Here is a 24,885-nt window from a genome sequence, read left to right as displayed (position 1 = left end):
ACACAGCGACTCGCTTGAAGAAGACCGACATGATGTTGACGTGGAGACCAAGTCGAGTCAACAACATCATCGGCTCTTCTGCATGAATCGATTCATCGAACGGACATCTTTGCCACTTGGGCAAAGCTGCGATAGAAAGATGCGCTCCTGGAAGGGTCTACGACTTTTCCGTCGATGTCCTTGCGCGCAAGCTCTCCTCTCTGCCGAATACGCTGCGACCGAAGAAGGCAACAGTCAATCAGGAGATGGGAGGGCACGAGCGATGTCGAAGTGAGCAGCTCGGACAACTCGTATCTTGAAGCATCTCTGTACGTTTCAAGGCATCAAGCTCCAGGGCCGAAACGCCTTTTTTTTATTAATTATTAATTATAATATATAAAATATGAAATATAAATTATAAAATATAAATTATATATATTATTTCTCACGCTGGTCTCAACCTTAAATCGGCTCCTGTCAAGTTGGAGGCCGCTAACTCGGACCGAGCCAACTGACGGCATGCTGGGGGTTTTATTTTTATTTTTTATCCAACTTGATCGGATGTGATCGAAGGGTTTCCACAACGAATTGGGTCACCTTTTGAATCGCGCACCGATGTGATTCGGCGCCCGATTGAAAAGGTGGGGCGTCTCTCTGCAGGTGCTGCACCTTGCAGAGGAGCTTGCACAGTTGGAGGCCCTACTCCATATTCCTACTTGACTTTTCCATGCGTCCCCATGGGTGCATCTCCCAAGCCGAAAGAGAGCAAAAGATGACAACGGCCAAGCCGTGGCGCAGCAACCGGAACATGTTCCTGCTTGACGGTTCTAGAGTGTCATTTTCATTGCAACCTGGACGGGCCATGGAACAGCTCTGCATCGAGCCCTTATTCCATCGCTCCATGTGCACGCAACAGTTCCGACGGACGCGATCGAACAATGGTGCCCGCCCAATGATGCCACAGAAACAGAACGCCACAGCCTGCAACAATCTCGGCACGACTGGCCATCATGAACGAGATGAAAATTTGCCATCAGTTCCCGCCTCAGAGTCCGACATTGCTGGTTTTCCATGGGCCTCCCGAGCTTTCATTACCAAGGATGCACAGTTTCGCGGATCACTACCAGAGTAACGGATCGGCCTTAAAAATACTACATCAGCCTCGTTTGAGCCAGCTTGTCCCCGTTCCTGTTTGCAAGTCCGTGTCCATCCCTGTTCACGTACTCACAAAGAGCTTCAATCTAGTGGCCGCATTGCAAGCAATCTTCGCATCGCCGCATCGCCGCGTGGCCACCGGGCGCCTGGAACTCCCCCACTGTTTCAGAAAGCCTCTTTCGATGCCAACCTGTTCCGCGGCGTCATCCCAATAGCTTTTCACTCCACCTTTCTAGCTTCCTGACCAGAGCACCCAAACACACTGAACAGACACAAGCGCACACAATCGAGCAATGTATCCGGAGACAATCGGTGCGTGTTAAAGACTTTTGCTATTCCTTTGAGCCTTTCGATCAGAGGACGAGATCAAAGCTTGTTGGCCGTACAAGGATAAAACTTGTCCAGGTATGCGACAAGTCGCTTGGCCTCTCTCTCACCCGACACATAGGCACCAGCAGCCGATCCTCGGTCTGTTGTAATAGGCCAAAAAAACAAAAAAAAAAAAAACAAAAAAGGCGTCAAAGGGTGGTCAGTTGTTGTCATCTGATGCCATGCAGATCAGAGCTTGGTTCGTACTTACGGTTGATCTCGGTGTGTTCACCAGCAAATCCGAGTCGGCCATTCCAGAGAGGTCTCGATAGAGCCTCAAAGTCCAACGGCGAGTTGCCGCTTGCAGTCGATACTGGCGAAGTAGTAGCGCCTCCAGTGAAAGGCTGCTCCCCCCATCTCGAGTAGAAGATATGCTTAGGAGCTTTGACATCCTCACCAGCTCCAATGCGGGCCGTCAAGTAAGCATGAAGCGCGTTTCCTGCATCCAGACGCTCGAATGCCTCAAGCTTTTTACCCGCCTCAGCACCCACCATGGCGAGCAACGAGTTGGAGGCTCCCTTACCAGCAGCATCGCATCTTCCACCTGCCAGAGATGAAACGATCAGTGTTGTCGAAGAGTAAAGCTCCCACAGCTTCTTCTCAGCGTCGCTCTTGATCGACGCAGGTGCAGGAGCAGAGCAAGGCAAGGCAAGCAAAGTACCAGTCTTGTCGCTCCACCAAGGCTGGTCGTAGTTGAGAAGCACCTTGTTCAAGTTGCCCACCGAGACACGCTTGATCCTATCGAGTCTGCGCTCAGGCAATGCTGGCTCGAACAGACCACCGGCCGTCTTCTTGAGAACAGCGACGGGGATCGTCACGAGTGCGGTTCGAGCGACATACTCCTGGCCTTGCTTGGTGATGATCTTGACCTTGGACGATTGCAATTCGTCTCGTACGCACTGCACTTCCTGACTGGTATGGATAGATGTGCCGAGCAAAGTGATTTCGTCAACAAGCTTGTTGATGATAGTGGCGAAACCGCCTATGGGAGCAGCATCAGTGCCGACAAACGCCTGCTCGAAACCGTACCACTTTAGGCTAGCCTTCTCCAACTCGATACCAAGTGGGATGTGGAGCATCCTAGCCAAGTCGCCGGCAGCCTTCTTCTCACCCCCCGACTCGAGACCAGCAAACAAAGGCGAGCTTTCCCCGAACAAAAAGTCGGCAAGCGAAGTGTTTGCGTCCGGTGGAGAAACGTCCTTTTCATGAGCAATGTGCTTTGCTGCATCTTGCGCTTTCCCCAGATTCTCCGTCAGCTTCTGCGACAACGCTTGCGGCAATGGTCCCTGTTCACCCACAACAACAGTATCACGAGGACCAGGAATCGTGACAGAAATATCGTACTTGTCGGTCAACTGCTTCAACGGGCTTCCCTCCAAATAACCGTGCATCCAGGAACAACCCAAATCGCACCATTGATCCTTAGCGCTAGCGGTCGAAACAGTGCGAGAGTTATCATCAACATCCCTCTTGTCCGACCAGGTGTGCGTGAAGGCACGTCCGCCGACACGCTCGCGTGCTTCAAGGATAGCTACTTTACGACCGGCTTGCGAGAGCTTGAGTGCGGCAGAGAGACCGGACCAACCAGCACCGATGATTAGCACGTCCAGGATGTTGCCTGCTGCTGCTGCGGATGTCGTTGTTGTTGCTGCTGCCATCGTTGATACTTCTTTCCAGAGAGGAGATGCAGTGTCGTGAAGCGGACAATGGCGGTTGATGAACAAGGTGGATGCGTGGTCGTGTAAGCATGTTTGGCATGATTCCAGATTGTGGGGAATGGCATTTCCGCGCATCCATCAGCAGTTGCCCACTTTGAGATTCCCCACTCTGTCGCAGAAGATCGGGCAGGATCGCCCTTTCTCTCCCCCACACGTGAATCTATTCTTCTTGCAGACCCCTTTTTTTCGGAGATCTTGTGATAGCCATCTTCACACGTCGTTACTCTTCTTACTGCCTGCCATCATTCGCATGCCGCATCGTCATCTTCCCTGACTGGATCACTTGTAATACGAGCACGAATGCAGCATGTTGCACATCTAGATTCTGCTTTTCTCACTCTAAGATCTTCCGAGCGCCGCCGAAGTTCACTTTTTTTCGAGTTGCAGTCTCACTTCCCTCTCTTCATTCACAAGCGTGTGTGATGTTCAGCCTGTGTCACAAACGATCCTCGTATGTGTGATCGGAAACTATGTCTTTGAAAGTGGCAATAGAGGGTCATTATGAGATGAAGCCCAATGTACGCAACTGCTCCATCGTCATAGGTTTAGAGAAATCCATTCCTCCTCCACCACTGCCGCCTCCTGCATCCGATAGTTGCTGCTGCTGAGGTTGCGGTTGCTGCTGTTGCTGGAGTTGCTGCTGACCAGCGAAGGGATTCAATTTGTTAAACATTCCCTGTCCCGCGCCTTGCTGTTGTTGCTGTTGCGGCACCTGCTGCTGTTGCTGCGGTTGGAAGTTTCCCATTCCGGCAAACAATTGTGAAAGCGCCTGCTGTTGCTGTTGCTGTTGCTGTTGCTGTTGCTGTTGCTGTTGCTGTTGCTGTTGCTGTTGCTGTTGCTGTTGCTGTTGCTGTTGCTGTTGCTGCTGCTGTTGCTGCTGCTGCTGCTGCTGTCCTCCGATCTGCTGCTGCTGTCCACCGGTGGCGGATTGCCCTCCGATACCCAAGAATTGAGCCAAAGCAGCCAAGTTTGGTTGTTGTTGTCCTCCGCTCTGGTTTTGATTAGACGCATCCTGTTGCGCTTGCTGTTGCTGACCGGCCATCAAACTCCCCAATTGATTCAAATTGAAGTTTCCCAAGTTCGCCATAGGATTCCCAATCGCAACCCCCATAGCATTCGAATTATTCTGCAACCCCGCCCCAATCCCTCCTGTTGCACCAACACCCGAAACGGGTAGATTCCCAACAGCATTCAACGCAGCTAAATTAAACGGCATTGAAGAACCTAGACCCATGCCACTCGCCACCGCTTGCGCTTGTGGTTGTGCTAGAGCGGGTACCGCCTGCGCTTGACTCTGTTGTTCCACCTGTGGCAGCTGCGATCTGGACGCACTAGCACCTCTACTCCTCCCCGCCTCTCCCCCCTCCGCTTTACTCTGCTGCTGCACCCCCACACCGCTACTCTGTGCTGCCAACAACTTCGAAAATGGAATACTGTCCTTCAATACCACTCCAATCAACTTCGCCGTTCCTGGACCCTTCTGCTGTCTTTCTGCACTACTCGTCGGCTGCGTCGTAGCAAACAAGACCAGACCCGCACCTGCACTACTTCCATGCCGGATGAACGCACAGCTCTTCTTTGCGTCTAAACTACTCGCCAAACTCGAGTACATCTGCTTATTCTTCTCCGCGCTAGCTGCTGTTAGAACCGGCCCAGGCTCTTGCTGACCTGCTTCTTGGGTTGCGAAGAGGATGTAAGGTGCATTTTGGCTTTGGGCATAAACTTGGAGGTTGCGAGGCGAAAGTTGAGAGATTGCTGTTATCTGAAGCTTGTCAGGCCATGGCATCATTAGACGGTCTAAGGAAGGAGAGTTGGAGGTCGCCGAAACGAGGGTTGCAACATCGCGTTTTTGTTTTGTAACGGGATCCGAGATGACAGACCAGGTGAGAGCTCCCCGCCAGAAAGGTTTCGGTCGGGTGGGGGAGGGTGGTGGTGCACCAACATTTGCTGTTGCTCGTGGAGGTTGAACCGCTGTGTTGACATTGCTGTTTGCAGCCGCTACTGGATCTGGTACTGGCGCGACGACCGGTTTTGTGGCCTGATGCTGCTGCTGCTGCTGCTGTTGTTGTTGTTGTGGACCCGTGAAACTTCCACTCCTCCCCAGCCGAACCCCACCAGTCACACCACCAGGAGGCCCACTACTCGGCCCGCCCAAATGCACACCCATCTCCTTCGCCTCTTTATCTATATTGATCAAACTCTGCAAACTAACATTGAAATTCGGCGCTGTTTCCTGTCTCCCGATGATCCTGTGCACCAACATCTTCAACGCTTGCTGCTGGGTCATTAGTTGGGCTTTGAGTTGTTCCAGGTAGGCTTTGTTCATCCCAGGTGCTTTCGCAGGAGACGAGCCTGAGTTGGAGGAGTCGGATTCGGCTTTAGAGACGGTAGCGTAAGCAGCAGCCCAATTTTTTATCATGGTTTCTTGTTGAGAACGAAGGAAGAGGACTTTGGTGCTTATGCTTGGGTCTAGTTTGATGTTTCGTGGAATCTCGCCTGGTAGTGCGGCTGTCGATGAGGATGCGGTGGGATTGGTGGTGGCAGAAGCAGCAGATGCGGCTGTTGCAGGCTGGGTTTGAGAGATGCTACCAGATTTAGACCGCTTAACAGGGGTTGAGGCTGCATCACCTTCTTCCTCCCTTGCTCTCTTTGCTGATGGCGCTGCTGCCGCTGCTATACCCACCCTTTGCTGCCCCGCCATCGGCGTCAATCCAGTAGAAATAATATTCGCATCACTAAAGATCTTCGCTCTGATCGCTTCGGGCAACAGAGCTGCCAAATCTTCGTTAGCCAGCTTATTCGGCTCTGAAACACTCTTATGCATTCCCAAAATCGCCGCTAGAGCTTCTTTCGTCGTCGATGCCGCCCCATTCGCTCCATCAGCTTTGACCGCACAGCTACTTATGGAAACGCCCAATCTCGCCAGCTTCGCTCCCACAGTAAGCGCATTAACGCGATCGTTCGCCGCATCGGCATTGAAGAACGGCGGACTGGTCAGATCCAGCGCTACATCGGCAGAATCCAAACAGACATGCAGCATATGTCTCGCCATCACTGGAGGCTTCTTTGGCGCCAAAGGGTTATGCACACCGTTGTCGCTCGATTGGAGAAGTTCTTGTGCTGCAACGAACGCTTCGAGTACGTGGGCTGTCGGTTTGGCGGTGCTGCGTCCGTCGATGAGCGAGTATGTCGAGGCTCCCACGTCAGTGTGGTGTGATGCATTGGGTTCGGAGCCAAGCCAGGATTCGGGGGCGGTGAGGTTGGAAGCAATGAGCTTTGATCCTGGTTGGAGCTTTGTGCGGGAGAGCGTCCATGTTGGGCGAAGGAGGGATTTGTCTGTTGTGGGACGGTAGACGACGCAGCCAATGGTTAGGCGCGAGCCGGAGCAGGCGGCATTGAGCTTTTTGGATATTGATTCGACGAGCGGTACTACGACTGTGCGCCACTTGCGACGGATTGTGGGATGGTCGAGTAGGACGAGAACCAGCTGTGTTTCAGGTAGGGCCTGGAGAGAAGAGAGTGCGATGGAGCTGCCTCGCGGTGTGGCGTGGGATAAGATGGCTAGTGGCGAGGACGCAGTGAGACGGATTGCAGCGGTTGAGCTGCCTGCCGGGGTTGGTGTTGTCATGCTGAAGGATGTCAAGAACCGTGGAGGTCCAGCTTCAATCCCCTGTGGCAGGGTAATCGTTTGAGGTGGAGGACAGGTGTCAAAGCTTCAGCAAAGCATGATGAGTATCCCAGATGGCATCAGCTTTCCCCCTGTCCGCTGCTGTACTAGGTTCGGCGACAAAGCTGAAGGAGCTTGGTAAGTTTTGAAGAGGATGAAGAGTCGTGTTTCACAGAATGATGGTACGAGCGTTACCATTTGGATTTCAGTTTGGCGTAGGTAACCCCGAGTTCCGCGTTTTTTCGAGGGTGCAAGTGAAGGTATGTGAGTTCTATTTCGATCTCACACGCTTTGCCAACTTCACTCATTCGGATATACATCACATAGGCCCGAACCGACATCGGCATGCCGCTTAACAGATGGCCGACATAGTTTCCCATGGTCTCATACACCATCTGAAACGGCTACACCCACCAGCTTTGATCATGATGACTTCGGTAGCCGGCTCACACTTTAAGCTTGTGATAGACTTCGCGCACGCATTTCGTAGCTCAATTGGAAAGCTCATGACACTACTTCGGGCGCACAAACCTATCCATCTGATACATCTGTCATTGACTTCTATGAGATGTCGTAGCGTGCATGCTTCTGGTGGTCGCAATCGTGTCTCTATCCTGGTGTACTCCTACGCTCGCTCATCCTCACTCAACGTCCTCAACACTCTACACGGAGTTCCCACAGCCACACTCCAATCCGCAATATCCTTTGTAACCACACTCCCGGCACCGATCGTACATCCCATTCCGATCGTCACCCCAGCCATAATGATCGTTCCACCACCCACCCAAGTATCTCTCCCAATACTCACCGGCAAGCTCCTCTCCAACCCTTCCTTCCTCTCCTTGACACTAACGCTATGTGTACCGCAATAAATACTAACATTCGGTCCGAACAACACTCCATCGCCCAACCTAACCTCTGAACAATCCAAGATCGTTGTATTGTAGTTGGCGTAGAAAGCGCCTTCAGGTTTGATGTTGGTTCCGTAATCTACGTAGAGGGGCGGTTCGATTTCGACTTTTTCCACCGCAGAGGGAGGCAGTTCCAGGAGTTGGGAGAGTAAGCGTTTGCGGTCGTCTGACATGAGGTTTTGACCCTCGGCAAGGGTGGAGGAGGAGGAAGGAGCATCGAGGGCGGAGGTGGGGCCGGTTTTGTTGTATTCGCTCTGAAGACGACGAGCTTTAGCACGGGCGCGGATGAGATCGGAGGTGTTGGCGAGGTAGGGGAGTCCGACAAGCATTTTGGCTTCATCGGACATGGTGGCCACTCGATCGGCGTACTGCGCATCGATGTCAGCGAAGAGTTTGGATGTGCCAGACATAGTGGCAATTGCCCTTTCTATGGCGGTGGAGGGTGGCTGTATGTGCGGGGTTTGATGATGGTGAGAGCGCTACTTATGTGGAAGCGAGGTCGATGGGAAGAATGCTCTTGAGACAAGCCACCAAACATCAAGCTCCGGTTGCACGCGGAGCCGGCGATATCATACACCTCGCCTTCAAATCCCAAGCCTTTCTTCGTGCCCATCATACCTATCCGCCGCGGAGCTGCGAAAATCGAGCGAGAGAACCTCTCTCTTGTTCTTCTCACCCCGCACGGGGCTCCCACATGCAGTGCCGTAACAGGCGACATCAGAATGGGGTTCATCCTGTCAATTACCCGAGGCTGTAGAAAAGACTCCACGTCAAGAGACCGAGCCTGATCTTCCACCTCAATACAGCAGGGCATTCTTTCAACCTCACCGTTCTTTGCGCAGGTTGCAGCCGAGACGATCTCCCGGTCGATGAACACCGAAGACCATCCATGCCCTCGATGGCTCAATCATGGCGCTTAGAGGAGCTGTTTCGGTCAGAGCCACGCGTATCGCCAATGGTGCGTGTTGATCTCATAACGCGGCACGCCTTCATTACACAAGCATTACAAATCACGACCGAGTCAGAGCCAAAGTTGACTCGCACGAGCTTTCTTCTTGCGCTTGTTTTTTGCACTTGTGCACACTCCAACAACCAATCCCACCATCCATTCCTTCCGTTCTACCCCATCACCACCTCCCCGGTCTCACCTCGTAGAAAACCACCGCAATGTCATCTCAAGCCAAACTCTCCGCCGAAGAACGCTACACCCTCATCACCCGCGATCTCGACGAAGTTCTCGGTTCAGACATCATCAAATCCATTCTCGAAAAAGATGAACGGCCCCTCTCCGCCTACTGGGGTACAGCCCCCACTGGTCGTCCTCACGTTGGCTACCTAGTGCCCCTCACCAAAATTGCTGACTTCCTTCGCGCTGGGGTCGAGGTCAAGATCCTCCTAGCCGATATCCATGCTTTTCTCGACAACCTCAAAGCTCCTATCGAACTCGTCCGTCATCGAGTCAACTACTACCGCCACGTGCTCACCGCTGTCTTCAAAGCCATCGGTGTCCCCACCGACAGGTTGGTGTTTGTAGTGGGGAGCAGCTACCAGCTGACGGAGGCTTACAACATGGACAACTACCGGTTGTGCGCAAGCGTTACCGAGCACGATGCGAAAAAAGCTGGAGCGGAAGTGGTCAAGCAAGTTTCTTCGCCACTTCTTTCTGGTTTGCTCTACCCTGGACTACAGGCGTTGGACGAACAGTATTTGGATGTGGATATGCAGTTCGGTGGTGTAGACCAGAGGAAGATTTTTACTTTTGCTGAACAGTACTTGCCGAAGTTGGGTTACAAGAAGAGGGCGCATTTGATGAATGCTATGGTTCCAGGCCTGAAAGGATCAAAGATGAGCTCCTCTGATAACAGCTCCAAGATCGACTTCCTGGACACACCAAAGGACGTTCAAAAGAAGATCGCTGATGCGGTTTGTGCTCCGGGTGAAATCGAAGGAAATGGAGTTCTCGGCTTTGTCCGGGCTGTACTCTTCCCTATCGCTCGATTGCGCGTGGAAAGCGAATCCATGGGTACTCCAGTACAGGAATCCCAAGGAGCAGCAAGATCATTCGTCGGCACCGACGCTCCAAAAGGAACCATGTTCGCCATCGTTCGACCTGAGAAATACGGCGGTTCCCTGCACTACTCCGACTATTCTTCGCTCGAGAAAGATTACGCTTCGGGTGCGGTTCATCCTGCAGACCTCAAGAAAGCGGTTTCTGAGGCAATCACTGCATTACTCGAGCCAGTTCAAAAGCTGTTCGAGACCGATGCGGAATTTAAGAAAGCCAAAGAAGATGCTTATCCCGAAGATACACCAGTGGTGAAGAAGAAGGAGAAAAAGATTAACCCTCGTTTCGCCCATCTTTACACCAAAGAAGAAGGTGGGACTGCCGAGACGGAGGAAGAGGCTCTGGCTAATCAGAAGATTGAGGAAGAGAACAAGGCGAAGGCGAAAGCGACGAAGAAACAACAGCAGGGTGGAAGTTTGCCAGCGGAAAAGGAGGGCGCGAAGAAGGAGCCGACGGATAAAGAGAATGAGACGTTTGTCGATGCCACTCGGGTTGGGGTTGAGAATGTTCATATCCAATAGGTTTACATTGCAAGCGATTAAGATGGTAGCATCGCCATTCATCTTCGTGTTTGTGTGTGAGATACTAGGGCTGGCCAGTCTTAGCTTTGAGCGAAGCAAGTGTCTCTTCAGCAATCTTGAGCGTCGAATCAGGCAACCTCGCCAACCTAGCAACCTGCAATCCATAACTCTCCCTATTCACTCCCGGTCTCAACACATGAGAATAAACAATCCCTCCCACCTCGGTTTCTTCCACATCTGTAGCCCAAAACTCCACCCCCTCCTTCACATCCTCCTGCGATTGTACCAAATCGCAAATCTCATAAAAATGACTAGCGAATAAAGTCCTACACCCTCTCTCCCTTAACGTTTTCAACGTTGCAAACCCGACCGCTATTCCCGTTAAATTACTTGTTCCTCTTCCGATTTCATCTGCTATCACCAGGGACTTTTCTGTTGCTCTGTTTAGTATCTCCCCAACTTCGGACATTTCGACCATGAAGGTTGATCTGTCGCGAAACACGTCGTCATTTGCGCCAATTCGGGTGAAGATGCGGTCGACTAGGCCAAGACGGGAGTTGGGGAGGGCGGGGATGAATGATCCGCATTGAGCAAGGATTGTGAGGAGTGCTATGGATCGGAGGAAAGTGGATTTTCCGCCCATGTTCGGGCCTGTGATTACATGAACCTTTCCTCCTGCTCCTTGAGGGGCTGGGGAGGTGAGGGAGAGGGAGTTAGGTGTGAACAATCTTCCCCTTTCCAGCAATCCCAGCTCAACACTGAGATGACGGGCGGACAGGATGTTCATGTCAGTCGAATCATCCAATATGGGCCTCGAGAGGGAGTACTCCTCTGCAGCTTGAGAAAAGCCTAGCAGTACATCGATTTGATCGAGAAGTTTGGCGTTGGTTCGAAGCCGGCTGGAGTGGGTGAGAACGGATTGTCGGAGGGTTTCGAGTTCGATCGCTTCCACAGCCGAAATTTCTTTCGCTGCTTGGTCCAGGCGAGATCCGAGAGATGACCAGAGGGAGGAGTAATAGGTGTGTGTGCTGCGATTCTTCCCCGCGATGTGCACCGTCAAATCTTCCCCTTCCCCCTCAGTCGAAGCATTGGGTGGGGTAGAAGGAAGGGCTTTCCCACGAGAATGGATCACATATCCTTGCCCCATCACGAAGCGGAGTGAGATAAAATCTCCTCCATACGTACTCTGAAAATCCTTTTCAAACCGAAAAGCGCTACGTCGCAGGGACTGATACTGACGGGTGAGAGAGGTTAGGAGCTTGGAAGAAGAAGGTCGAATAAGATGTTCAAAAGAGTCGCCCCACAATCCCTCTTCCCATTCCTCCTCTTGTTGAGTTTTGTTGGACTTAGAGCCTAAATTGCGGATCTTCGAACGAGCAGAAGCACTACTCTCCCTGAGATCAGAAGCAACACCTTCAACTTCATGAGCCAGATTCTCTTGCCTCTCCAATCTAGCAGCTATCACCCTCTCATCTATCGCATCCCCCAGCTTTGCCGCCAAATCACTAAGATCGTTGAATTTCTCACACAGCCCCTGCAACACTCCTTTCTCTTTACTCCCTTCTTGCATAAAGCCCATCTCTGTTGCCATGAGCTCCTTAACCCGGTTCATAGCACCAATAGAATCCCTTACCTCCAACAAATCCTGTTCGTCGTTTCTCCTCGTAATCAACTTTTGTAGCACTCTACTCACATCTCCCGCACCTTGCCTTAGTACTCCCCTTAGATCCTCCCTCAGCTCTTTCCGCTTCAGTAATAACTCCACCAAATCCAACCGAGCTTCAATAGTGGAGAGAGATGTGGAAGGATTGCATAACCACTGAGTCAGTAATCGAGCCCCACCTTTGGATACGGTGCGTCGGATGGTAGATAAAAGAGAGCCGCGGGTGGAGGTGGTGTTGGAGGTAGAGCGGATCTCGAGTGCGGCTAGGGTGTGCGCGTCGATTTGCATTGATGATGAGAGAGCTTGGTGGGAGGGGGAAGTGAGGGTGAGGGATGAGAATAGGGTTGAGGTTGTGGGGGAAAGGAGACGTGTGCGGAGGTAGGAGATTAGGGATTGGACTGTGAGCGATTCTAGGGGGTCCATCTCTACAGATGGAGGTGGGAGTGGAGTGGTGGATTCTGAGGTGTCTGACGAGGGAGGAGGGGGTTGGAAATGGGAAATGTAGACAGAAGGATCCGTGACTAGGTCTCGTATGTCTAGCTTTACCCTATCCTGTCTCTCTGCAACATCTTCCACTGTTGAAGATGTTGTATCCTGTGTGTGATTGGCAGCTTCAAGGCCTTCAACATCGATAGTACTAGCATCAACAACCACCTCCCTCCCCCCAATCCTTGCAAGTTCATCCCTCAAACTCTTCAAATCTTCACACACCGCCGTATTGAAATCCGCAGTACCCACATCTAACCACGCTATACCAAACCTAAGTCTTCCATCTCCCTGTTCCTCCCCTCCCCCCTTCACCTCCGCACTCACTCCAACAATGAAATTATTCTGGAAAGGATCCAAAAACTTCTCATCAATCAGCGTACCCGGGCTAACCACTCTGTTCACCCTCCTCACAATCTCCCCATGCTCCCTAAACTCTTCCGAGATAGCCACGAGGAGGTTTTTCTCTAGAACTAAGATTTTGAGGTATTTCTCGAGCTGAAAGACGGGGAATCCGGCCATGGGAACTTCTTGACCTCCCCATTTACGGATTGCGAGCTTGATGGAGAGGATGGAGGAAAGGAGGGGGGCTTGGTGGAAGTAGGATTCGTAAAAACCGCCAACTCGGGTAAGGAGGATGGTTGAGGGGAATCGGGCCATGTCGGATAGAACAGAGGCTGCCAAGGGTGGCCAGCGGGGAGAAGGCTCCAAGTCCGAAGTCGGAGCAGGATCAGAAGCGTGCTTTGTGGCTCCAGTAGAACCGATGGTGGTGGTGTCTGCATCGCTAGCTGGAGGCGATACAGGCTTGATGCGAGCTTTGGTCCTTCTATTTCTTGTAGCTGGCGGTATTAGGGGTGACAGCGCAGAGAGCGGCTTTCCATCGGCACCCAGTATCTGTGTTGACATTGAATCGTATGCCACTGTGGTGCTTCTTTTCGTTCTGCGTTTCGTTACTGGTGCTGTTGTTGATGCCGAGCCCTCAGCAAGTGCTTCTTCACTTTGCTTCTTATTGCACCTTCTTGGATGGATTGAGAAGGACCTGCTCATCGCAGTCGCCAGCCGACTTGCATCGATGGCTCTTTGCGAACGGCATGTTAGGAGAGAGTAGCTGGACAGGGTGACTCTGGAAGATGTTGCAACATCGCAGTGAATGTCGCAGATCGTACGTGAAGCTCGGGCCACACCTGCGAATGTGGTCGGCCGCATGGCTGTGGATCGAAGCAAGAATAGGGAAGCGTGAACTTCAAGCAAGATTACGGCCCGTCGGACATGTTGCTTGCGTAGTAGTAAGAGAGGCGCAGAGCCGTGCGCGAGGACGAGATGATGGTCAGAAGAAGAGGAAGTGAGAAAGCAATTCTTCTTCGCGTTGGCCGGAGGTGGAGGGAAGCAAACCGTTCTCAAACCGTTCTTGACGAAGTCCGAACCTCCGCGGGTCCCCCACATTCACGATTCATTTCTTCTCAAGCTCGAATTCACTCCCGCCAATCAAAGCGATCAAACGAATAGCATTCCGCAACGGCGAACACAGTATCACCCTCCATTCCTTCCTCCTCCGATCGGTTTCATACGATACTCGAGTTTGACATCCCCACCACTTCTCCAATAGAACCTTTGAACCTGCGCAAGCGTCACATCTACGGGTAGCAAGGTATCGTTGCACAAAATCTCGATCATATCGTGCGGCGCCATCGCCTCCCCTCCCTCTTGTCCTTCCGCTTGACTCCACTTCTCTTGCGGAGCAGCAGGAGTCATGTTCAGACCTGCACCACTTCCCACTGCTGCCGGAGTAGCAATCTTCTTCTCAACACTCGACCTTCTACTAGCATTTATACTGGCGGTCCTAGACCTCGGCGCGCTCAGCTCCAACTTCTCCGCTACATAACTACACGCCTTCTTGATCCTTAAACATCTTGTTGCTGTCAACCTAGCATTGCCGATTGGCATTTCAGGCATAGGGTGGGCTGTGTTGAGATCGTATCCTCCAAACCCGTCCGATTTGCTATCGGCTGGTTTGTAGGGTGTTAGTGTGAAGCTCAGCTTAACCGGCTCGCGGGAGTTGACGTGGTTGTGGAGGAGGCAATCGAGGAGCCAGAGTGGTGCGGTTTGTTCGAGGATTTCGGTATCTTCGGCTGTACAGCTGACTAGACCGCGATAGACTGCCTCCCAAGATCCAGCATCGGCAGAGGACTGAGAGATGATGACTGCTGTATCGGGTGGTAAGGGGAGTCGAGGCATTTCGGAGAGCGATGCTGGTTGGAGAGGCTTGTTGAACAGCTCTGTAAGCTTTTGGGCACGGGTTAGGGTCTTGTTGCCATCGTTGGCATCGTCTGTGGCCAGAGCGGAAGCTGCATCTTTAGCTTTCTTGGCTGCGTCGTCGGGCGAGTCTGCATTGGCTTCATATTTGTCTTTGTTTTTGCCGAAACGGAACTTGTTCATGAACCCACTGCCGCCAATACCGTTGCCGACGCCAGGAGTGACGGCGGTGTTGTTGTTGCCATTGATCTCGTCGGTTGTTGTCGAAGAGCCGTCTTTTGCTTTCGCACCTGGTGTTTGCGGGATCTTGCCGCCAGACGATGGAGTCGAGCCTTTCGAAGAGAAGTGGTCTCCAGGGCCGGCCTGTCCAGGTCCGCCCATCAGGGTCGAGCTTGTCGGCAACGAAGTACGCTCCCCACTCGCTCCTCCATTCTCCCTCTGCTGAGCCCAACCGAGCACAAGCGGATTCGAAGGACCTGGAGTGAGAGCAGGAGTCTTTGCCGAAGTTGCTAGACCCATTGTCATGCCCGGTGTGAAAGGACCGTTTCTTGGCGCTCTGACAATCCTATCCCAAGCAGGCGTTTCTGGCGGCAATCGCCCTTCTCCGTCAGCAGCAGTAGCAGCACCACCCCGCATCTGGCTCTCCGCTTGCACAAACCCATTGAAAAGGTTTCTTAGCAGCCATCTGGCCACCTGCCCTCTCTGATCCTCTTTGAAGGTAGCCATATCGACACAATCCGCAAACTCATCAATGTAGAACTCTGCTTCGAAACATCGCGGCTCCTCAATGTGAACAGTCAAAGCACCACTTCGAGTCTCAGCAAAACACCAGAGCGGAGTAACACCTTGACCTTCGATGCGCTCTTTGACCACTTCGAGCGTGTCACCCGGAGTCTGTTCCGGTCTCCACTTGCGCATGTAGGTGTAAGGGATCAGGTTTGACTCAAGGGCGGCTTTGTCGACTTCCGCCCGGTCAAAGTCGCCGATGCAGACACCTTTGATGATGTCCCAAAGCATAACGGCGCCAGTGCTGTCGATGGTGATGACGTGACGTCGGTCGTTGAGCATCGATGAACGGATCAAGCCGTGCGAGCCGCGGATGACCACATCGGGTTTCTGGCGTAGAGGTCGAGCTTCTTCGGCCAGCTCGCGATCTTCGAACGCCATACGGGCTTGGTAGGCAATATCATCCTCGTCATCTGCATCTTCTTCGATTGCATCACTGTCCGCGCCCGACTGCTGGCCAATTCGAAACTTGTCCATCTGCCTGGCTGGAGTGGAAGCATCAGTGTCAGACCCACTCTCCCACGATTTGCCCAAACCTTCAGGCTCGTACATCTGATCGGTGGGTGCAAAGCGAAGGCTAGCTGAGCGTGTGCTGGCAGGGCGGTTGGGCATGTCCATAGCCTGAACATGAGCAAGATGAGGGTTGACAGGCGACATAGCAGGAGACCGCGTTGCAGTGGATGGCATCACGATGCTGGATTGATCCATCGAGATTCGACTGGCGATGGAACTCAAGGGTGCGGTGGTACCGATGATCAAGTCTTCCGGGTGACTTCGTGGATCGCGCATACTGACACTCCCCAAGCCGATCTTGTCGCCGTAGGGATCGCTGATAGGAGCAAGGTTGACGAGGCTGTCGAAGGGAATGCCGTGCATGGTAGCTGCTAGCGAGATTCCTGCTGGTGGCAAGCCCATACCAGTCTGAAGTGCAGATAGCGTCGCGGATGCTGTTGCGGCATTGTCAGTGGCAGCATACCCAGAGGAGGAACCTAGATGAGTGGAAGCGATGGTAGGCTCGGCAAAAGTGACTGAAGGCTGGTGTGAGAGCTGCGATGCAGATTCAGGCGATCGACTCGTCTCCATGCTCTGTCGATTCAAAGTGTGACTGCCAAACGAGGTTCGGTGCAGTAAGTCTCGAGATGGATTGTGTAACCCTCCGATGGGATAGATAGCTTCGCGTTCGGACCGACGTGGGACATCCCTCCACCTATTGACGCTAGTCTGACCCGTAGCTGTCCAAAAGTAGGTATCGTCGAGCGCAATGATCTTCTGGATACCCGACTTGGCATCGCATCTGTGCAGATCGGGATGGTGGTGCGGCAGCTGATTGTGATCGTCGTCCTTGCTTTCCTCTTCGGTGGCTGCATCGCGTTCTTGGCACAAGACAACACACTCTCCTTCGGACACTTCGGCGCATCGCTCCCAGTCCACCTTGCACACGTAACCCTGTCGGTCTCCTGAGTAGAAGACATCGAGCGTTGGATGATCCGAGAACAAGGACCATACCGAATCGGCATGATGCGTGAACGTATGCAAACATCGCTGTTCACCCAAGGACCAAAGACGTACTGTCGAGTCGGCAGAACCAGAAAGCAAGTACCGAGCATCTTCGCTGACCAGCACTGTCCTCACATTGTCAGTGTGACCCACGAGCTCTGCGCATTTACGGCCGCTTCGTGGATCCCAGACCTTGACATGCTGTTCAGGCGAGCCAGCGGCAATAACAGCACCACCCGGGTTGACACTCAATGCATAGACCGAGGTCTTGACCGCCTTGTCGTCGAGCTCGAGCATAGGTGCGGACCTGGCCTCGCGAATGTCCCAGAGCTTGATGCGCTTGTCGAAGCCGCCAGAAGCCACATAGCCGGCATCAGAAGCATGTGCAAGTGCCTTGACATAGTCCTTGTGGGTGCCGAGGACGTGTGGGCTGAGGCTGTGCCGTGGATCGTGAGGGTTCCAGACCTTGACGGTACGATCTGACGATGCTGAGATGAGGGTCTGGTTCTGATTGCAGAGGATGATATCGTTGATCCAGTCTGTATGTGACTGGACACATTGCCGAAAGCGTGTGCTTTTTGCACGGTGCGCACGGAGTGGATCAGCTTGCCAGGATGCGAGGATGTCAATGTCGGAAGCTCCTCCACCGCCGGGCAGAGCGGAGGTGTCGGCGAGCAGACCGATGTCGTCATCGTATTGTAGATCTGACATGGATCCTGTGCCGTTGGGACGGTAGATGCGCTGCGCCTTTCTGTTGCGCATGGGAAGACGGAGCTGCCAAGCACCAACAAGACCATCTCGACCACCAGTGTAGAGAATACCTGGAGGGACAGAATGTCGATCGTGGGTCGTGTGACTCTCTGGAACGTAATCATCATCTTGGTCGTCGTCAGAGTCGCTGCCGTCGGCGGAACTAGCGATGCAAGTGGTGGTGTCTATAGCAAGGGAAGAGACGGCAAGCGAATGCTGCGGGTGCGATGAGAGCGATGCACCGGATCGAGTGGACTGATTCGAAGTAGAAGCAGCTGACGAGGAGGCGAGAGACGATGTGGAAGGTGCAGCATTGTTGATGGTGGTCGCGTGAGCAGAGGGATGGGTGCTGCGCGAACGGGGTATGAGCAATGGACCAGTGTTGTAGCAGCGGTCAGCACCTAATGGAGGCAGGCCGAAGGTCTTTGGTGGTGAGCGACATGGTGGCAAAACATAAGATATCCGCTTGGTGGTGGGTTTCGAATCGCCGTCCATCGCTGCCATTTCGATTGCCATCGGCGCGATGCGCAGGCTGACTCAGCTCGAAATAACCTGCTTCGGATGTGCCGATCGATTGGAGCAGCAGAGGCACTGCCGATGAGTGATTCGTGTCGGATTGGAGCCGATCGAGTTGGTTGCAAGCCAGTCTACCGATAACGCATTTCGAGTCTATGTTGCGTGAAAATGGCTTGCTTGCCCAAACGATGCCTTCGAAGCGTTCAGAAGAATCGACCTTGGATTGGAAGAAAGAGGCGAAAGAGAAAAAAAAAAAAAAAGAAGAAAAAAAAAAGGTGAAGCGTGTGTGGTGTGTGTGGTGTGTGGAGAGGATGGGAAGAGATGGATGATGGATGATGGATGACGGATAGGGTGTGTGGGGTTTGAGGACTGTGCGGAGGAGCCGACAAGTTGCGAAAAGAGACAAAAGCAAGTTGAGCGTCGGCGTAGGATGTTCCGAAATTGTTTTTGCGCTAGGAGAGGCAAGATGGGAAGAGAAGCTTACGTCTGACGCAAAGTGTGGATCGGCTACAGCCGAGGGAATCAAGGCACGTAGCAGCAGCAGCAGCAAACAGCAACAGCAACAGCAACAGCAACAGCAACAGCAACAAGCAGCAAGCGACAGGCTACGCTCACGTTCTCAGGGTCTTCTTCTGTCTGCTCTCCCTACTTTGGCTTGCAATTTCCATCACACAGCTTCTGCGCACAGGCCAATCTGGAATTAGCAAATCGGGAGCTGTCATATAAATCACACTCACCTCACCAAGCCCCGCCTATCTGCATTCTTGCCCGCAAGCGCTCCTCCCACCAGACACATCCGCATCGCCGGCTGCATTTTGGGCTCAGCAACAATATGGCTTTGTTTGCAGTACTAGATAGTACAGCACTAGTACCAACGGTTCGAGACACACTAGCACAATTCGGTTGCTCAGATTGCTGGCCATCTTCATTATCATTGCAATTACAATCTCTTCTACGTAAAAGGGTGGTTTAGAGCGAAGCCTGAACATCGCCCCACAGTTCCTCATAAGCATTTCCCACTTCTGGCAGCAGATCATCTGCCAACATAGCCCTTTTCTTCCTCGCGAATGCTAGTCTGGAACATGTTCTTGCTGTCAGCGCTGCACCATACCCCGCTAACAACGGCAATCTATCTCTTCCAAACTCCCCTTCTGCGGAAAGATTGGCATTCTCTTCCTCAAAAATCTTGCACCAACCAGCAAACGTCCCCAAACAACCAGCCAAGATATCTCCCTGACCACCACACCTTTTCAAGCCGCCCTCCGCTTCTACAATCAGTACCTCTTTTCCATTCGTAACCCTATCCACCTTCCCTTTTTCTACAATAGTTGGGCCATCGAGGGCGAGTGCTAGGTTTTTGGCGGCTTCGTTCGGGTTCCCCTTTGCGTCTATGCCTAGTTTATCACATAGACGGGAAAATTCGGCAACGTTGGGGGTTAGGATTGCTTTTCGATACCCTTTGATAATGTCAGGTTCGTTTTGAAGAAGCCAGAGTCCGTCGGCGTCGACGACGATGTACATCTCATGTTTCCTCGCGAGTTTTATACAAAGTCGAGCGCAGTTCTGCATGAATTCGTCTCGACCTAGTCCTGGACCTACTACAACTGCGTGGAATCGAGCGAAGAGCTCATCGACCTCCTTTTCGACCTGATCGAAAGGTACGTCGGGATTGAGTAATCGGTTGACGATGAGGTCGGGGGAGTAGGTTTTGATAACGTTCCCAGCTTCAGGCGTACAGATTGTGTAGGTCATATCTGCTCCGAAGCGCATAGAGGAGAATGAAGCGAAGAATGGTGCGCCAGTGTAATCTTTTGAGCCGCCAACAATTCCGATTCGTCCAGCTTGTCCTTTGTGTTTAGCGGGGGAGAGGGGTGGGATGATGGATTTTACGCATTGCATGAGCGCTCGTTGGGTAGAGGTGGTGGAGAGAGCTTTGGATGTTAGGGAGGAGAGGTTGTTGGTTATGGTTGAGGCGATTTTGGTTGGCGTTGTAGACGACATTTTGGAGATTGTTGCTTGTAGTGCTGGTTGTTTTGGGTAAGAGAGAGGTGATGGTGGTGTTAGCGGATGAAAGAAGGGAGAGCTTGTTGTGTGAGGGTGCCCTTTTTGAGTCTTTTGAGTCCGACCGAAGCTAGAAAGATCGTCAAAACGGCCGCTGGGAGGGGAGGGCGGTGAAGCGCTATTTGTGAGGAGGAGGGAGAAGGATGATTCGGGGTCGGATAGAGGAAATAGCGCCTAGCGCCTCTGACGTTTGAGCAAAGGCGGGAAGAAGTGATGATGTTTCTTCGCAAAGTCACCAAGCTCACTCAGCAGCAAGAACGAGCGAAGGTCGGCTGCTTAATTACATGTGGAGGCTTGTGCGTCGAAATTTATCGCAGATCCCAGCTTCACTCACACGGCCGCATAGATGGGGATCAGTCGGACGATACAGAAATCTATACAGAAGCCATGTTAGATTGCGGGTCAGCGAGGTGGTCCGCTGGCTCAAAGGCTCCCAACCCGCCATAAGGGGGCCGATCGAGCGCAGAGAAGAGCGGGTCATACAGGCGGAACGTAAGAGCGGGAATCAGCCGGGAATCGGCCAGGAAAAGAAAGATTGGCAAGGTCGATCCTGAAGCGACACTTGCGGAAATGAGAAAATGATGGTGGCAAGGTGAGAGAGGAGTGAGGAGCAAACAAAGCTGACTGAGCGGGTTGCGACGCGTATGGTCCAGCTCAGATGCGCACCCCTTGTCACGTGCAACGAAAATTAATGGATTTTAAAGTCTGGAAGAAACGTCAACCGCCGGTTCCACCCTCGTTGTGTTTCCATATCAACATTCGCATCAGGCTTTCATCTGCTATCATCGTTGAGTGTGTCACTTCACGGACTCTTGACGAAGAATTTGATGTGTTCTGGGACGGTATTCTGCATTAAAGGCCATAATATGTGAAAGCAGACGCCGAGGGTATACAAAAGTTGGCAGCGTCTTCTTCTAGCCGTTCCAGCCTAAACCAATTCACCTTTTCCATTGATGGTTGTGACCTCAGCCACCCAACCGCATCGCATCTAACACCAAAATCCACATACTCAAGTACGATAGCACCGCAATCGGCAACACATTCCTCCACACTGCCACTTCCCAATGGAAGGTCCTCCTACTACTCGTCCTTTCTCTGACCCAAGCACCATCTTTGTACACATATCTCGTATGTCTGCTGCTTCCCTGTCTATAAGTCGAAGGTTTGGATGGGAAAGGTGGGAGTTCGGTTTTCTTTGCCTCTAGTACACCACCACCACCTCTTACGGATGGAGGGCTAGTAGAGGCTGGCCACCTTCTTCGCAACCCATCGTTCTGAAGCCCTAGTCGGGACCTCGCTGCGCCACCAACCACAGTCCCATCAGTCCCATATCCTGGCCAATCGCTCTCTCCTTCCATCTCAGTCTCTGTTACTCCGCCGCCCGCATTCTCGACCTTCTTCCGTCCTCTAGATGAGCTAGCGAAGGAGGGCCCACCAATGACAGCACGCCAGAATCTAGTTCCTTGACCACCTCTCCTCTGTTTTCTCTGCCTCTCCCTTTCGTTCGCGAAAAAGGTCGCTGCTGCTGCGTCGCTCTCATCGCCTGATCGCGGATCCCAATCTGAATCACCGATCAGCGATTGCCCACCTGAAGCAGCGTGAGGATGTGAGTCTGCACGGAACAGCCTTTCTGTAGCACTGACTCTGGGGCTCTTGACAAAGCGTGAGTCGGAAAGATAGCCTAGTGCTTCTTCAGCTTCTTCTTGCTCTTCTTCATCGAGTTCGTCGTCTAGGGGTGCGTCGGCGATGTTGCTTGTGACCCAACGGGAGACGACATCGCTCAGAGCAGTTGTTGTGCCAATGACGACCCAGGCTCCGAGGGGTTGGTCGGGGCCAAAGACGTGGACGGTGAGGCGAACAAGGGGCCAGCAGATGGCTTGGAGGGCTACGAGTCGTATGAGCGAGGGAAGAATCGAATAGTAAAGCAACCAACGGCGAAGTAGAAGAGTGGTGAAAGAGAGTGCGTGATAGGCTGTGGACATGCTCCAGAGACCGGCTACGGCAAAGTCGAGCGATCCCGGTTGTCGGCGACCTAGGCGAAGGGGGCCAAAAACGGGAGGAGAGGACAAGTCTGCGCTCCAGAAGTGATTGGTCCCTTCGTGGGTGATCAGCATCTGTCCTGGGCTCAAGAGGTGGCCTTGTCGAGTTGCGAGTACCCATGCGTTACGTGCAAGCCAGAAGGTACCGATGCATCCAGGAACAGCGGCAAGAATTCGAAGCGGGTGCAAAAGCAGCTTGAGAACCAGCGAGAACTCTTCCTCATCGTCTTCGTCGGCGGCGGCGTTGGCAGCGGCAGACTTTGTTGGAGAAGTGTCGCGTGCATCAACGGTCCGGCAGCGGCCTGTGTTGCTGGCGAAGGGGTTGCTCCTAGAGAAGCCAGGAGACGCATCTGGTGACGACGGACTCTCGGGTCGAGTGCTGTCGGAGTTCGGAGATACTGGTTGATCAGTTTGCTCAGCATCGTAGTCTGTGTCGTCATGACTTCGATGGGAGGTGCTCTGTCGATTTGCAACGGGCGTGGCATGATCTATAGGACGCGAGCTCGTCAAACCATTGCGATGCGTATCTGACTCTGGAAAATCAGATGGAGCGTTGACTTCTTCTGATAAGACGTGGGCGCTTCCATGGGTAGCAGCATGAGGCACGCTTGAGTTGATAGGTGTTCGCGGTCGCAACAACTGCCTGACACTGCCTGCCGATCCGGACCTTCGTCTCCTCGATAGCGCCGCTTGTGCCTGCGCTTGCGCTGAGGAGCCTGGCAAAGATGCAGAGATGACTCCATTCGCGAGATCCCTGCCGGACGCATTATCCATTGAAGCAATGGTCTGTCGCCTTTCATCCCTTCTCTGCTTCGACCTGGAAGGTGAGAATGACAATGCCCCATCGAGGTCTTCATCGCCGTCACTGTCTGCTGCGAAACCTGGACTGGCTGGTGTGGAGGAGAAGTGGGCGACATGCATCACACTTGGCGTCATCTCGAGCCCCACTGGCAAAGGCGAGAGACTAGTGAGCCCACGACGGCCGTAAAAAGACGCTGATGGAGACGACGGGCCACTGCGACTGCCGCGCGAAGATGATTGAGCTCGAAGCGAGGGTCTCGCTGAAGCTGAAGCCGAGGCGGAGGCGGAGGGTGGGCCTGACGCTGCATGACCGCCTGTACTGGTAGGAATCGAGATCGGTGGAGGCAGAGGCGGGTCATTGTTGCCATTGCCGTTGAAGATTGTCGAAGCAGAAGACGAGTTGGAAGTATGGCGATGCTGAGCCACTTCCGAGTTGTGGTTGAGTGACCCAGGTGCGCTGATGTCGGCTGCTCTTCCGAGCTCTGTTTCGAGTGCTGATGCACGTGGTGCATATGGTGGAGGCGATTCGAAATCGTGTCCAAGATACGAAGAGTCGAGGTCCGGCAAATGAGGCGTACTGCGGCTAGCAAAGAGCCGTTGCAGGCCTAAAAGGTGAGCTGTCTGTTGCATGTGGGCCGCATGTTGAGCCCACTCGGACTGGCTTGCTGAACGCGCAGCGTGGTGTGAGGTCGGATGAGGGGAGAGGCGATCAAAAACGCTATCAATGGAAGGTGATGGGTCGGGTCCTCCACTACCAGCACGGAGCTCAGGATGTGAGCTTCCATTCTGTGATTGGAGCTGAGCGAGTGATGCCGGATCAAAGTCATCGGATGCGTTGCGAGAAAGATTCGGACGTGGAGAAGTTGGTGCAAAGCCATCGAGTGTCCATTCAGAAAGCATCAAAGCCGAAGCTTGAGCGACAGGTGACATGGCCAGAGACATTGATGCTCCAGCTGACAGCAGAGGTGAAGATGGTGCTGTCAAGGCTGACACTCTGCCACCATTCATCAGATGACATTCTTCTTGAGCGACGGATAGACTACGAAGACCGTCGAGGTGCGGAGTGGAACGATTCCGCAAGCTGCCACTCAGAGGTCTCGACTCTTCAAAGCCTGCTGAATCGGCTTGAACGTTGAGAGTGACTGATCTCCCAGGTGTCGGGATGGGCCCTGATCTGCTGCCGTTACGGCTGTGTCCGTTCGAGTGACCATGATGTACTCTGCGAGTCCTTCGTTGACTGTTACTGTTCCCATTGTGATGGTGCTGCTGCAAGGACGATAGTGCAGTTGTAGAGTTAGAGCCCAGGTTGTTGACGGAGGCTGCTGACAATGCTCGTGATCGGGTTCGGCGATGATGCGAAGCTGTCGATGGCTGATCATGAGACGCTGCTGTGCTCACATCTACGGAGCTGCGATGGTTGGCATTCCGAGATGACAAGGATGATGATCTGTGCGCTGCATCGTAAGAGCCAAAGATATGCTGGCTGTCAATGGCCGCTAGTAGCGGCGGACTCAGCACGGAGTGTTGAGAGAAGGAGGCGCTGTCGTAAGACATGATCGGGAAGCGCGCCGTGTTGCAAGTGAAGGCTGCCGGATCGTCATGTGAGCATGCGTTTTTGTCGGCAAGTGAGGTTCATCTGAGTTTCGAA

At 53.0% G+C, this 24,885-nt stretch overlaps 9 protein-coding genes across 9 annotated transcripts; 2 read left to right on the top strand and 7 right to left on the bottom strand.

Annotated features, from left to right (window-relative positions):
• Nucleotides 1–706: 706 nt before the first annotated feature.
• UHO2_00061 (uncharacterized protein) lies at nucleotides 707–1,111 on the top strand (the record flags this gene model as incomplete). The annotated part of the gene is made up of 1 exon (XM_041556681.1): nucleotides 707–1,111. The coding sequence occupies one exon, from the start codon at nucleotides 707–709 to the stop codon at nucleotides 1,109–1,111; it is 405 nt and encodes a 134-aa protein (XP_041412615.1).
• A 389-nt stretch (nucleotides 1,112–1,500) lies between these two features.
• On the bottom strand, nucleotides 1,501–3,161 carry UHO2_00060 (uncharacterized protein; the record flags this gene model as incomplete). Its single annotated transcript, XM_041556680.1, has 2 exons — nucleotides 1,501–1,604; nucleotides 1,715–3,161. 2 exons carry the CDS (start codon nucleotides 3,159–3,161, stop codon nucleotides 1,501–1,503), a joined length of 1,551 nt encoding a protein of 516 aa, XP_041412614.1.
• Nucleotides 3,162–3,720: 559 nt separating this feature from the next.
• UHO2_00059 (uncharacterized protein) lies at nucleotides 3,721–6,849 on the bottom strand (the record flags this gene model as incomplete). The annotated part of the gene is made up of 1 exon (XM_041556679.1): nucleotides 3,721–6,849. The coding sequence occupies one exon, from the start codon at nucleotides 6,847–6,849 to the stop codon at nucleotides 3,721–3,723; it is 3,129 nt and encodes a 1,042-aa protein (XP_041412613.1).
• A 664-nt stretch (nucleotides 6,850–7,513) lies between these two features.
• Nucleotides 7,514–8,209, bottom strand: UHO2_00058 (uncharacterized protein; the record flags this gene model as incomplete). The annotated part of the gene is made up of 1 exon (XM_041556678.1): nucleotides 7,514–8,209. The coding sequence occupies one exon, from the start codon at nucleotides 8,207–8,209 to the stop codon at nucleotides 7,514–7,516; it is 696 nt and encodes a 231-aa protein (XP_041412612.1).
• Nucleotides 8,210–8,966: 757 nt separating this feature from the next.
• On the top strand, nucleotides 8,967–10,385 carry UHO2_00057 (putative TYS1 - tyrosyl-tRNA synthetase; the record flags this gene model as incomplete). Its single annotated transcript, XM_041556677.1, has 1 exon — nucleotides 8,967–10,385. The coding sequence occupies one exon, from the start codon at nucleotides 8,967–8,969 to the stop codon at nucleotides 10,383–10,385; it is 1,419 nt and encodes a 472-aa protein (XP_041412611.1).
• A 64-nt stretch (nucleotides 10,386–10,449) lies between these two features.
• Nucleotides 10,450–13,740, bottom strand: UHO2_00056 (putative MSH1 - DNA mismatch repair protein, mitochondrial; the record flags this gene model as incomplete). The annotated part of the gene is made up of 1 exon (XM_041556676.1): nucleotides 10,450–13,740. One exon carries the CDS (start codon nucleotides 13,738–13,740, stop codon nucleotides 10,450–10,452), a length of 3,291 nt encoding a protein of 1,096 aa, XP_041412610.1.
• A 324-nt stretch (nucleotides 13,741–14,064) lies between these two features.
• On the bottom strand, nucleotides 14,065–18,324 carry UHO2_00055 (uncharacterized protein; the record flags this gene model as incomplete). Its single annotated transcript, XM_041556675.1, has 1 exon — nucleotides 14,065–18,324. The coding sequence occupies one exon, from the start codon at nucleotides 18,322–18,324 to the stop codon at nucleotides 14,065–14,067; it is 4,260 nt and encodes a 1,419-aa protein (XP_041412609.1).
• Nucleotides 18,325–19,305: 981 nt separating this feature from the next.
• Nucleotides 19,306–20,337, bottom strand: UHO2_00054 (putative ATP-dependent (S)-NAD(P)H-hydrate dehydratase; the record flags this gene model as incomplete). Its single annotated transcript, XM_041556674.1, has 1 exon — nucleotides 19,306–20,337. One exon carries the CDS (start codon nucleotides 20,335–20,337, stop codon nucleotides 19,306–19,308), a length of 1,032 nt encoding a protein of 343 aa, XP_041412608.1.
• Nucleotides 20,338–21,362: 1,025 nt separating this feature from the next.
• UHO2_00053 (putative Myp1 protein) lies at nucleotides 21,363–24,791 on the bottom strand (the record flags this gene model as incomplete). Its single annotated transcript, XM_041556673.1, has 1 exon — nucleotides 21,363–24,791. One exon carries the CDS (start codon nucleotides 24,789–24,791, stop codon nucleotides 21,363–21,365), a length of 3,429 nt encoding a protein of 1,142 aa, XP_041412607.1.
• Nucleotides 24,792–24,885: the final 94 nt, after the last annotated feature.

This window comes from Ustilago hordei (assembly GCF_900519145.1).
Source record: "Ustilago hordei strain Uho2 genome assembly, contig: UHO2_contig_01, whole genome shotgun sequence".
Lineage (NCBI taxonomy): Eukaryota > Fungi > Basidiomycota > Ustilaginomycetes > Ustilaginales > Ustilaginaceae > Ustilago > Ustilago hordei.
This window is presented reverse-complemented; position numbering and strand designations above follow the sequence as displayed.